This window comes from Hemitrygon akajei, chromosome 8 (assembly GCF_048418815.1).
Source record: "Hemitrygon akajei chromosome 8, sHemAka1.3, whole genome shotgun sequence".
NCBI lineage: Eukaryota > Metazoa > Chordata > Chondrichthyes > Myliobatiformes > Dasyatidae > Hemitrygon > Hemitrygon akajei.
This window is the reverse complement of record NC_133131.1, coordinates 2,308,452-2,322,524: the sequence shown is the minus strand read 5'-3', so window position 1 is coordinate 2,322,524 and position 14,073 is coordinate 2,308,452. Positions and strand designations below refer to the sequence as shown.

At 47.5% G+C, this 14,073-nt stretch overlaps 1 protein-coding gene across 1 annotated transcript in view; it reads right to left on the bottom strand.

Moving 5' to 3' along the window:
* LOC140731551 (uncharacterized) overlaps window positions 1–14,073 on the bottom strand; it is a 44,463-nt gene that overhangs the window by 21,703 nt on the left and 8,687 nt on the right. The window contains exons 4-6 of the mRNA XM_073053042.1: window positions 10,560–12,103; window positions 5,712–5,856; window positions 3,815–3,888 (exon numbers count right to left, since the gene is read on the bottom strand). Coding sequence (XP_072909143.1) covers window positions 3,815–3,888; window positions 5,712–5,856; window positions 10,560–12,103 — 1,763 coding nt within the window. The remainder of the gene's footprint in view (window positions 1–3,814; window positions 3,889–5,711; window positions 5,857–10,559; window positions 12,104–14,073) is intronic.

Sequence of the window (14,073 nt, the reverse complement as noted above, 5' to 3'; positions counted from 1 at the left end):
TGCAAAGATGTTATCAGAATTGGTAAAATGTGGCCAGAAGGAATTATTTGGGTACTTTACAGTGGAGAAGGTTGAGGGAAGAGTGGTTGAACTGTGTAAAACTGTCAGAGGGGTGCGGGGGGGGGGGGGCGGTTCCTGGAACTCAATGACTGAAATCCTTTATGTTTAACTGTGCCTGGGAGTTGTACCTGAAGAACTGGGCATTCCTGGGCTAAGGCTGGAGAACTTTGTTGACAGACATGAACAAGATGGGCTGAATTGCCTCATTCTGTGTCCTACACTTTCTGTGTTTCCACTTGACCTTTAGCAGCAGCATCTTCCTCCTGAAGCTTTGCCAACACCATCACTACTGTCGTGCCTCGCTGCATGGAGTGTACATCACACCTCCTCTGCCAAATTCGAGGGGCAAGGAAATGTCTGAAAGTGTTGCCCAATTTGTGGGGAGAGTGTGAGGGGTGATTCTGCCTGGACAGCTCTTGATGGTGTTAGTACAGAGACAATAGGCTGATTGCCCATTGGTCATAGCTAGAATCAACTCCTGCCTCAGCAAGGACCTGGACCAACTACAATTTGCCTATTGCCACAATAGGTCTATGGCAGACGCAATCTCAATGGCTCTTCGCACACTCTTAGATTACCTGGACAATACAAACACCTATGTCAGCATGCTGTTTGTTCACTATAGTTCAGCGTTTAACACCATCAGTCCCACAGTCCCACAGTCCTGATCAATAAGCAACTGAGCCTTGGCCTCTGTACCTCCTTTTGCAATTGGATCCTCAACTTCCTAACCTGAAGATCACAATCTTTATGGATTGATAATAATGTCTCCTCCTCACTGATAATCAACACTGGCACACCCCACTGCTCTACTCTCTCCACACCCACGACTGTGTGGCTAGGCACAGCTCAAATACCATTTATAAATTTGCTGATGATACAATAATTGTTGGTAGAATCTCAGATGGAGATGAGAGGCCATACAGGAGCCCATACCAGTTAGTTGAGTGGTGTCACAACAATAACCTTGTACTATACATCAGTACTACCAAAGAGCTGATTATGGACTTCAGGAAGGGTAGGACCATATAATATAACCATATAACCATATAACAATCACAGCACGGAAACAGGCCATTCCGGCCCTCCTAGTCCGTGCCGAACTCTTAATCTCACCTAGTCCCACCTACCCGCACTCAGCCCATAACCCTCCACTCCTTTCCTGTCCATATACCTATCCAATTTTACCTTAAATGACACAACTGAACTGGCCTCTACTACTTCTACAGGAAGCTCATTCCACACAGCTATCACCCTCTGAGTAAAGAAATACCCCCTCGTTTCCCTTAAACTTTTGCCCCCTAACTCTCAAATCATGTCCTCTCGTTTGAATCTCCCCTACTCTCAATGGAAACAGCCTCTTCACGTCAACTCTATCTATCCCTCTCAACATTTTAAATACCTCGATCAAATCCCCCCTCAACCTTCTACACTCCAATGAATAGAGACCTAACTTGTTCAACCTTTCTCTGTAACTTAAGTGCTGAAACCCAGGTAACATCCTAGTAAATCGTCTCTGCACTCTCTCTAATTTATTGATATCTTTCCTATAATTCGGTGACCAAAACTATACACAATATTCCAAATTTGGCCTTACCAATGCCTTGTACAATTTTAACATTACATCCCAACTTCTGTACTCAATGCTCTGATTTATAAAGGCCAGCGTTCCAAAAGCCTTCTTCACCACCCTATCTACATGAGACTCCACCTTCAGGGAACTATGCACTGTTATTCCTAGATCTCTCTGTTCCACTGCATTCCTCAATGCCCTACCATTTACCCTGTATGTTCTATTTGGATTATTCCTGCCAAAATGTAGAACCTCACACTTCTCAGCATTAAACTCCATCTGCCAACGTTCAGCCCATTCTTCTAACCGGCATAAATCTCCCTGCAAGCTTTGAAAACCCACCTCATTATCCACAACACCTCCTACCTTAGTATCATCAGCATACTTACTAATCCAATTTACCACCCCATCATCCAGATCATTTATGTATATTACAAACAACATTGGGCCCAAAACAGATCCCTGAGGCACCCCGCTAGTCACCGGCCTCCATCCCGATAAACAATTATCCACCACTACTCTCTGGCATCTCCCATCTAGCCACTGTTGAATCCATTTTATTACTCCAGCATTAATACCTAACGACTGAACCTTCTTAACTAACCTTCCATGTGGAACTTTGTCAAAGGCCTTGCTGAAGTCCATATAGACTACATCCACTGCCTTACCCTCGTCAACATTCCTCGTAACTACTTCAAAAAATTCAATAAGGTTTGTCAAACATGACCTTCCACGCACAAATCCATGCTGGCTACTCCTAATCAGATCCTGTCTATCCAGATAATTATAAATACTATCTCTAAGAATACTTTCCATTAATTTACCCACCACTGATGTCAAACTGACAGGTCTATAATTGCCAGGCTTACTTCTAGAACCCTTTTTAAACAATGGAACCACATGAGCAATACGCCAATCCTCCGGCACAATCCCCGTTTCTAATGACATCTGAAAGGACATGGGAACATAAACCAATCTTCAGAGAGGGATCATAAGTGGAGAGAGTGAGCAATTTCAAGTTCCTGGGTGTCAAGATCTCTGAGCATATAATCTATTCCCAACATATTGATGCAGCTACAAAGAAGGCAAGACAGTGACTCTATTTCATTAAGAGCTTGAAGAGATTTGATTTGTTACCTAAAACACTCAAAAACTTCTATAGATATACCATGGAGAGTATTCTGACAGGCTGCATCACTGTCTGGTATGGAGTGAGGGGGGGGGGGGGGGGGGCTACTGCACAGGACCGAAAGAAGCTGCAGACAGTTGTAAAATTAGTCAGCTCAATCTAGGGTACTAGTCTCCGTAGTATCAAAGACATTTTCAAGTAGTGCCTCAGAAATCAGCATCCATTATTGAAGAACCCCATCTCCCAGGTCATGTCCTCTTCTCATCATTACTGTTGGGAAGGAGATACAGAAGCCTGAAGGCACACACTCAGCAATTCAGAATCAGCTTCTTTCCCTCTGCCATCTGATTCCTAAATGGACATTGAACCCATGAACACTACCTCACTTTTTAAAAATATATTATTTCTGTTTTGCACTATTTTAATCTAACTATTTAATATACATATATACTTACTGTAAATGATTTTTTTCTTCTTTCTATATTATCATGTATTGCATTGTACTGACGCTGCCAAGTTAAGTTTCACGACACATGCCGATGATAATAAACCAGATTCTGATTTTGTGAAACTCTTCTGAGGATCAATCTAACAATTAACTCAAATCCTAAAGAGCCAATATGGAGTAGATGGGGGTCCATTACATTCCACCCCTGACCAGCCCTAATACTGACATTGCCCAGTCGGTGCAGCCTAAGGACAAACACACATTCCAAATTCCACCCAGTGAATGGCTTATGGGATGGAAGCTGCAGCTCAGACCATAAGACATAGGAGTAGAATTATGCCATTCGGCCTGAGTCTGCAGCATTCCATCATGCCTGATTTATGATCTCTCTCAACCCCGTTCTCTGACCTTCTCCCTGTAACCTTTGACACCCTAACTAATCAAGAGCCTATCAGCTGTTTTAAATATACCCAATGACTTGGCCTCCATGCCATCAATGGATTCCAAGGATTCTCCACCCTCTGGGTGAAGCTGTTGTTATATTATCTTTGGGTCCTTTGCAGTGACAGGCTGGCACACTGAGTAACTCTGATCTAGCACTCACCTTCATTTTCCTGTTGGACATCTTCAGCTGTTTCTCCAGTTCCAGGTTCTGTCTTTCCAAAGACTTCACTTTACCTAGGAAAGGAAATTCATAAATTCAACATTCAGTGTGAGAGAGGAGAGATTAAAGGGCAGCTTCTTCACACAGATGGTGGTGAGAATATGAAACGATCTGCCAGAGGCAGATACACCTGGGCAGCTACAGGGACAGGTCAGGAGGAGCTTTGCAGAATAGTAGGAGCTTTGGTGGCATGGACAAGTACGGCCGAAAGGCCTGTATATGTTCTATGCCGTGTCCATTATGGCACAACGAAGCAGCGATCGGTGACATGGGGAGCGGAGGGAGAGGAGTGGAGAAGGAGTGTTAGGCTGTTGTTAGGAAAGGGAGGCTGGGGAAAGGGGTGGGGGTTAATGGGGACAGGTATAGACAGTGAGAGAGAGAGCCCAAGGTTTGAGTTTCTCATACAGGCCTCTGACGCACTCAGCCTTTTTGCTATGCTCAGCTCTTTGCTGTTGAGGACCGGGTGACAGTGACACAATCACCTGAAACAGTCACCAGTTCTCTCCCAACAGGTACTGTGTTGGTTGGGCGGAGTTTGAGGTGGGGGGCACAAACCCCAGTGGGTGTTGAGATCCCAGTGATGATGGCTGGGTAGGGTTTGAGGTGGAGGGTGTAGGCCCCAGTGGGTGTTGAGATTTCAGTGATGTTGGCTGGGTAGGGTTTGAGGTGGAGGGTGTGGGCCCCAGTGGGTGTTGAGATCCCAGTGATGATGGCTGGGTAGGGTTTGAGGTGGAGGGTGTGGGCCCCAGTGGGTGTTGGGATCCCAGTGATGATGGCTGGGTAGGGTTTGAGGTGGAGGGTGTGGGCCCCAGTGGGTGTTGAGATCCCAGTGATGTTGGCTGGGTAGGGTTTGAGGTGGAGGGTGTGGGCCCCAGTGGGTGTTGGGATCCCAGTGATGATGGCTGGGTAGGGTTTGAGGTGGAGGGTGTGGGCCCCAGTGGGTGTTGGGATCCCAGTGATGATGGCTGGGTAGGGTTTGAGGTGGAGGGTGTGGGCCCCAGTGGGTGTTGAGATTTCAGTGATGTTGGCTGGGTAGGGTTTGAGGTGGAGGGTGTGGGCCCCAGTGGGTGTTGGGATCCCAGTGATGATGGCTGGGTAGGGTTTGAGGTGGAGGGTGTGGGCCCCAGTGGGTGTTGGGATCCCAGTGATGATGGCTGGGTAGGGTTTGAGGTGGAGGGTGTGGGCCCCAGTGGGTGTTGAGATTTCAGTGATGTTGGCTGGGTAGGGTTTGAGGTGGAGGGTGTGGGCCCCAGTGGGTGTTGAGATTTCAGTGATGTTGGCTGGGTAGGGTTTGAGGTGGAGGGTGTGGGCCCCAGTGGGTGTAGAGATTTCAGTGATGATGGCTGGGTAGGGTTTGAGGTGGAGGGTGTTGGCCCCAGTGGGTGTTGAGATTTCAGTGATGATGGCTAGGTAGGGTTTGAGGTGGAGGGTGTGGGCCCCAGTGGGTGTTGAGATTTCAGTGATGATGGCTGGGTAGGGTTTGAGGTGGAGGGTGTTGGCCCCAGTGGGTGTTGAGATTTCAGTGATGATGGCTGGGTAGGGTTTGAGGTGGAGGGTGTAGGCCCCAGTGGGTGTTGAGATTTCAGTGATGATGGCTGGGTAGGGTTTGAGGTGGAGGGTGTAGGCCCCAGTGGGTGTTGAGATTTCAGTGATGATGGCTGGGTAGGGTTTGAGGTGGAGGGTGTTGGCCCCAGTGGGTGTTGAGATTTCAGTGATGATGGCTAGGTAGGGTTTGAGGTGGAGGGTGTGGGCCCCAGTGGGTGTTGAGATTTCAGTGATGATGGCTGGGTAGGGTTTGAGGTGGAGGGTGTGGGCCCCAGTGGGTGTTGGAACTTACACTCCAGCTGCTCGATGATCCTCTCGTTGTGCAGGCGCACAGCCTGATGTTGTTCCAACTGGTCCCTCAACTCGAAGACCGTCTCCTCTAGCTCCTTCACCTGCTGCTCCTTCCCTCCATTTCCACCATGTCCTCCACAATCCACCTGTAACCATAGCACGCCTCAGATCCATGCACCTTAGCATCTCTAAACTGATGTGGATAAACACTGTTTAAAATGCTAGTTCTAGGCCTTGCACAACTTGACCAGACCCTGGCGGGAGGCGGTATTTCAGAGACTATACCTGGGGAGAGTTGGTACATCAGGGACTGTACCCTGTGGTTAGTCAGTACATCAGTCTGCCACTGTGACTCAGAAGGGAAGAGAGAAGAGGCATGCTGTGGTGATAGGGGATTTGTAGTTAGGGCAACAGACAGATGGGTCTGTGGATGAGAATGAGATTCCTGGATGTTATGGTGTGTCCTGGGTACCAGGGTCCAGGATATCTCGAATCAAGTGTAATGCCCTGGTTCATATTTGTACTGTCATGCTGTATGTATTTCATTCAGCAGTTCTGAAAGAGAGCCTGTTTTATTTTCAACTTGTTTGGGTTATTGTTGAAGATAAGAGATGAGGAGAAATGTATGCCATCCAATTAGGATGGTAAAGCTGAAGGGAGGTTTCTCTGGTGAGGGACACTAATGTTGAGCTTGGGTCTTTTGTTTGGCAGGAGATGAAGAGAGAAGGCGCTGGGGAGAACCAGTCGTAGGGTACAACCCAGTGGGAGACCCGTTTGTCAAGATGGATCGTTCAGAAGGTGGAGTGTGCTTTCACGTTGACTGAGGGCCCAGCTCGTGAGTGACAGAGAAGTTCAAGATGAGCTCCAACTTGTGCACATTTGACTGTTTAATTAAAATGGGCCCTTTTCTTTTGGTTTTCTTTACCTTAAGTTAAGATTCATAAATATAATTCTATTAGTTTTATGCAGTGTACTGTCCATTATTTCGTGGCACTAATTTGTAACAGGGTAGCAAATTACAGAGCACCCACACAAACTGTGGTTTGGGGTGGGACAGCTGTCTCAATCTCATGAGTTTGATGGGACCAGAGAGTGTCTTCCCCAGACTTACACAGACAAGAAAACCAGGGGGTTTCACAAGTCCTCAGCATTCTTAAGTGGGAGGATGAACAACCAGAGGTCATGGTCCATGTATGTACCAATGACGTGGGTAGGATGAGTGACAAGGTTCTGCATAGTGAGTTCAGGGAGTTAGGTGCTAAGTTAAAGGGCAGGACCTCCAGGGTTATGATCTCGGGATTGGTACCCATGCCACAAGCTAGTGAAGTAAGAACTAGGAAGATTATACCGTTTAATATGTGGCTAAGGAATTGGTGTGGGAGGAAGAGCAAAGGATTTTTGGATCATTGGGCTCTCTTTCAGGGAAGGTGGGACCTGTACAGAAGTGACTATTTACACCCGAACTGGAGGGGGACTAATATCCCAGTGGGAAAGTTTGTTAATGCTGCATGGTGGGGTTTAAACTAGAGTTGCATGGGGAAGGGTACCAGAATGCCAGGACATTTAGTGGAGATGTTGTGAAGGCAGATGTTGGTAAGACCGCAGACAAGTTTGAGATCAGAAGGTTGAACATAGTGTGGCAAAATTGTAAAGGAAGAACACAGGCCTGAAGGTGTTGTATCTGAATGCATACAGTGTACAGAATAAGGTAGATGAACTTGCAGCACAGTTGCAGATTGGCAGGTATGATGTCGTAGGCATCACTGAATCATGGCTGAAAGAGGATTATAGCTGGGAACTTAATGTCCAAGGATACACATTGTATTGAAAGGACAGGCAGGAAGACGGGGGGTGGGGTGGAGGTGGTGTAGCCTGTTTTGTTGGTAAAAAATGAAATCAAGTCATTTGAAAGAGGTGGCATAGGGTGGGAAGGTGTTGAATCATTGTGGATAGAGCTAAGGAACTGTAAGGGGTAAAAGGACCCTGATGGGAGTTGTATACAGACCCCCAAAAAGTAGTAAGGATGTGGTCTACAAGTTACAACAGGATGCACGCCAAAAGGGCAATGTTACAAAAGTCATGGGGGATTTCAATATACAGGTAGATTAGGAAAATCAGGTTGGTGCTGGATTCCAGGAGGGGAATTTCCAGAGTGTCTAAGAAATGGCTTTTTAGAGCAGCTTGTGGTTGAGCCCACTAGACGATCAACTATTCTGGATTGGGTTGTGGTGAACTACATATACCTGTCTGGACACGCCCCTCTGCTGACTGCTCCTGTGGCTCCTCCCACAGACCCCTGTATAAAGGCGATTGGAGGCACTGCTCCCCCCTCAGTCTCCAGGATGTTGTGTGGTGGTCTCTTGCTGCTAATCGTGGTCTCTTGCAGTTAATAAAAGCCTATCGTTCGCCTCCCGTCTCCGAGAGTTATTGATGGTGCATCATGGGTGTTGTGCAGTGAAGCAGAATTGATTAGAGAGCTTAAGAACGCTTAGGTGCATGTGATCATAATATGATTAAATTCACCCTGAATTTTGAAAAGAGAAGCTAAAGTCAGATGTATCAGTATTACAGTGGAGTAAAGGGAGTTATAGAGGCTTGAGAGAGCAACTGGCTGGAACCAATTGAAAAAAAACACTGGTAGCGATGACTGCAGAGCAGCAATGGCTGGAAATTTCTGGAAGCAATTCAGAAGGCACAGGATATATACATCCCAAAGAGAAAGGTATTCTAACTGCAAGATGACACAACCATGGCTAACAAGGAAAGTCAAAGCCAACATAAAAGCCAAAGAGTGGGCATATAATAGAGCAAAATTTAGTGGGAAATTAGGGTATTAGGAAATTTTTAAAAAGCAACAGAAGGCAACTAAAAGAGTCATTACAAAGGTAAAGATAGAATACGAAAGTAAGCTAGCCAATAGTATTAAAGAGGATACCAGAAGTTTCTTCAGATACATAAAGTGTAAAAGAGTAGTGAGAATGGATATTGGACCACTGGAAAACAATGCTGAAGAGGTAGTAATGGGAAACAATAAAATGGAGGACAAACTGAATAAACATTTTGCATCAACCTTTACTGTGGAAGACACCAGCAGTATGATGGAAATTCAGATGTCAGGGAGCATGAAGTGTGTGAAATTACATTAACTAGACAGAAGGATCGTAGGACACTGAAAGGTCTGAAAGTAGATAAGTCACCTGGACCAGATGGTGTACACCCCAGGATTCTGAAAGAGGTAGCTGAAGAGATTGTGGAGGCATTAGTAATGATCTTTCAAGGATCACTAGATTCTGAAATGGTTCTGGAAGACTGGAAAATTACAAATGTCACTCCACTCTTCAAGAAGGGAGAGAGACAGAAGAAAGGAAACTATAGGCCAGTTAGTCTAAGCTTAGTGATTGGGAAGATGATGGAGTCGATTGTTAAGGATGAGGACTCAGGGTTTTTGGAAGCACATGATAAAACAGGTAATCAGCATGGTTTCCTCGAGGGAAAATCTTGCTTGACAAAAGAAATAACAAGCAGGATAGAGAAAAGAAATCGGTTGATGTGTATTTGGATTTTCAGGCCTTTGAAAAGGTGCCACACGAGTCTGCCTAACAAGCTACGAGCCCATGGTCTTACAGCAAAGATTCTAGCATGGATAAAGCAATGGCTGATTGGTAGGAGGCAAAGAGTGGGAATAAAGGGAGCCTTTTCTGGCCAGCTGCCGGTAACTAGTAGTGTTTCACAGTGGTCTGTGTTGGGACCGATTCTTTTTACGTTATATGTCAATGGAGTTGATGGTTTTTTTGCAAAGTTTGCAGATGAAATGAAGATAGATGGAAGGGCAGGTAGTTTTGACGAAGTAGAGAGGCTACAGAAGGACTGTAGAATGGGCAAAAAAATTGCAGATGTAATACAGTGTTGGGAAGTGTATGGTCATTCACTTTGGCAGAAGAAATGAAAGGGTAGACTATTTTCTAAATGGAGAGAAAATACAAAACACTGAGTCGCAAAGGGACTTGGGAGTCTTTGTGCAAGATTCCCTAAAGGTTAACTTACAAGTTAAGTCTGTGGTGAGGAAGGCAAATGCAGTGTTCACATTCATTTCAAGAGGACTAGAACACAAAAGCAAGGATGTAATGTTGGAACTCTACAAAGCACTGTTGAGGCCTCATTTGGTGTGCTGTAAGCAAGTTTGGACCCCTTAGAAAGAATGTGTTGAAACTAGAGAGGGTTCAAAGGAAGTTCAAAAAAAGGATCCTAGGATTGAACAGTTTGTCATATGAAGAGTGTTTGATGACTCTGGTCCTGTATTCACTAGAATTCAGAAGAGTGAGGGGTGACCTCATTGAAGTCTATCTTGACGGAGTGGATGTGGAGAAGTTGTTTCCTGTGGGACAGTCTAAGACCAGAGGGGTGTTCTTTTAGAATGGAGATGAGGAGGAATTTCTTTAGCCAGAGGGTGATGAATCTGTGGAATTCTTTGCCACAGGCAACTGTGGAGGCCAAGTCTTTATGTATATTTAAGGCAGAGATTGATAGATTCTTGATTGGTCAGGGCATGAAGGAACACAGACAGAAGACAGGAGATTGGGACTGAGAAGAAAAATAGATTGGCCATGATGAAATGGCGGAGCAGACACAATGGGCCAAATGGCCTAATTCTCCTCCTATACCTCCACTACTCGCAGGACTCTGCAGAGATGATGCGGACAGCCCAGTGCATCTGTAATTGTGAACTTCCCATGATTCAGGACATTTACAAGGTAGGGAAGTAGGATCATTAGACACCCAAGCCATCCCAACCACAATCTATTCCAGCTGCTACCATGCAGGAAGCAGTGCCACAGCATAAAAGCCTCACCTGTGAGTAGCTGTGTTCCGGGGGCTGGGAGCCAGGTTCCGGTGATGCTGCTCCCATTGCCGAACTCTCCGTGTGCGGACACGCCCCATGGTCACACTCTGCATGCTTCGAGCGCCCAGTGCTTGACCGCTCCCCGTCAGTGCTGGTCTCATTGATGCCGAACAACTTGCTGGCCTGTACTGTTCTGCATTCCACAGTCTGCAGTGATCCACAGTCTCTGGTTGCCACTGTTCCACGATCCCGGTACTGCACTGTACTACTTCCATCTGCCAGTGCTGCCCCGCATTCCCTGGCAAATGCTGTTTCAAACTCCCCGGCCTGCGCTGCACTGCAACTCTCTGTCTGCGCTGCTCCGCATTCCCCAGCCTGCGCTGCACTGCAACTCTCTGTCTGCGCTGCTTCGCATTCCCCGGCCTGTGCTGCATAACTCTCTGTCTGCGCTGCTTCGCATTCCCCGGCCTGTGCTGCATAACTCTCTGTCTGCGCTGCTCCGCATTCCCCGACCTCCGCTGCACAACTCTCTGTCTGCGCTGCTCCGCATTCCCTGGCCTGCGCTGCACAACTCTCTGTCTGCGCTGCTTCGCATTCCCTGGCCTGCGCTGCACAACTCTCTCTCTGCGCTGCTTCGCATTCCCCGGTCTGCGCTGCTCCGCATTCCCCGGCCTGCGCTGTTTCTGGTTTCCCAGCTCGTGCTGCTCTGCGTTCCTCTGCCTGTGCTGTTCCACAGTCCTCACCCTGCACTGTTCTGCAATCCCCAGCTTCCATCGTACCGCATTCCCCAACCTGCGCTGCTCTGTGTTTCTCTGCCTGAGGAGGGCTCGCCTCACCACTATGACTTCCCACTGAGTCTTCGACTCCCCCTTGATCTCTGAGATTCCTGGACCATTCTGGACAGGCTGTAAGCTGCTGCTCGGATCCCAGCTCCCTCCCCTGACCTAGACCCTGAAACTGAGGGGTCCAGACCACCGGGGGAGAGTGGTTCCCCTCCCCACACACAGACAATGATCCTGGGTTGGAGTTATCAGCACTGACATGGTATAAGGGGAAGGAGCTGGAAGTCAGGGGGTAAGAGGCCAAATGTTTGAAGGGCAAGGGGTTGGAGGGAGGGGAGGCAGAGGTCAGGGAGTCAGAGGACAGGTTTTTGGCAGGGTCGGGGTCAGTGGGCAAAGGGTTGGAGGTCAGGAGATCACACGGCAGATCTTCGGCAGTACAGGAGTTGGAAGTCGGGGGGTTGGAGTTTGAAGGGTCAGAAGGTAGATCTATGGCAGGGCAGGAGTTGGAGGTTGAGGGGTCAAGGGTCGGGGGCCCCTGGGAGAAGCTGCTGGTTTTCCTGCGGGACCTCACACCTCCTCTTTCCAGTGTGGGGTGTGCTGGGCAGACCTTCAGTCGGGATCTGGCCACCTCTGGTGGTCTCAGACTCTTGGGACCCTGCAACCACTGATCCCTTGGGCCCGGCCCTACCCGGTGAGTCTGACCCTGGGAAATGGGTTCCTTCGGCATCTCCCTGCGGATTGGAGCAATGGCTCGGCCTGACGATAGGGTCCCTGTGGGGAGAGGGCAGAGGTCAAAGGACGGACCACAAATCTTGAACAACCCTGATCACTGACCCTGAGCTCTGATTCTGAACTGATCCCAGCCTTGACTTCATTTGAAACCCAACACTGGCCCCGATAGAAACATAGAAAACAAAACAGGCCCTTCAGCCCACAATGCTGTGCCAATCCTGTACTTACTTTAGAAATTACCTAGGGTTACCCATAGCCCTCTATTTTTCTAAGCTCCATGTACCTATCCAGGAGTCTCTTAAAAGACCCTATTGTATCTGCCTCCACCACCATTGCCACCAGTCCATTCCACGCACTCACCACTCTCTGCGTAAAAAAAACTTAACCCTGATATCTCTTCTGTACTTACTTCCTAGCACCTTAAAACTGTGCCCCCTTGTGTTAGCCATTTTAGCCCTGGGAAAAAGCCTCTGACTATCCACACAATCTATGCCCCTATCATCTTATTCTCCTCTATCAGGTCACCTCTCATCCTCTGTCACTCCAAGGAGTAAAGCCCAAGTTCCCTCAACCTATTCCCATAAGGCATGCTCCCTCATCCAGGCAACATCTTTGTAAATCTCCTCTGCACCCTTTCTATAGTTTCCACATCCTTCCTGTAGTGAGGTGACCAGAACCGAGCACAGTACTCCAAATGGGGTCTGACCAGGGTCCTATATAGCTGCAACATAGCTCTTGAACTCAATCCCATGATTGATGAAGGCCAATGCACCGTATGCCTTCTTAACCACAGAGTCAACCTGCGCAGCAGCTTTGAGTGTCCTATGGACTCGGACCCCATGATCCCTCTGATCCTCCACACTGCCAAGAGTCCTACCATTAATACTATATTCTGCCATTATATTTGACCTACCAAAATGAACCACCTCACACTTATCTGGGTTGAACTCCATCTGCCACTTCTCAGCCCAGTTTTGCATCCTATCAATGTCCCACTGTCACTTCTGACAACCCTCCACACTATCCACAACTCCCCCAACCTTTGTGTCATCAGCAAATTTACTAACCCATCCCTCCACTTCCTCATCCAGATCATTTATAAAAATCATGAAGAGAAGGGGTCCCAGAACAGATCCCTGAGGCACTCCACTGGTCACTGACCTCCATGCAGAATATGACCCGTCTACAACCACTCTTTGCCTTCTGTGAGCAAGCCTGTTCTGGATCCACAAAGCAATGTTCTCTTGGATCCCATGCCTCCTTACTTTCTCAATAAGCCTTGCCTGGGGTACCTTATCAAATGCCTTGCTGAAATCCATATACTGCTCTACCTTCATCAATGTGTTTAGTCACATCCTCACAAAAATCAATCAGGCTCTTAAAGCATGTCCTGCCTTTCACAAAGCCATGCTGACTATTTCTAATCATATTATACCTCTCCAAATGTTCATAAATCCTGCCTCTCAGGATTTTCTCCATCAACTTACCAACCACTGAAGTAAGACTCACTGGTCTATAATTTCCTGTGCTATTTCTACTCCCTTTCTTCAATAAGGGAACAACATCTGCAACCCTCCAATCCTCCGGGACTCTCCAGTCCCCATTGATGATGCAAAGATCATCGCCAGAGGCTCAGCAATCTGCTCCCTCGCCTCCCACAGTAGCCTGGGGTACATCCCGTCTGGTCCCGGTGACCTATCCAACTTGATGTTTTCCAAAAGCACCAGCTCATCCTCTTTCCTAATATCTACATGCTCAAGCTTTTCATTCCGCTGTAAGTCATTGGGTTGATGTCAAAGCCTAACCTTACTCCAGCCCAACTGCGACCCCAAACCACCGTCACCAGAAAGCTTGCATCACACTCTGACCACTTGTTGAAGCTCACCCCCAAACTTTCGCCGAATGGGTGGGGTACACAGTCTCAAATCCCCAACAACTCTAGCCCCCCTCAAACAGCAAATCCTCCTCGAACCTTTCCTACATCCAAACCATCCCCCACTTCCCCTCAA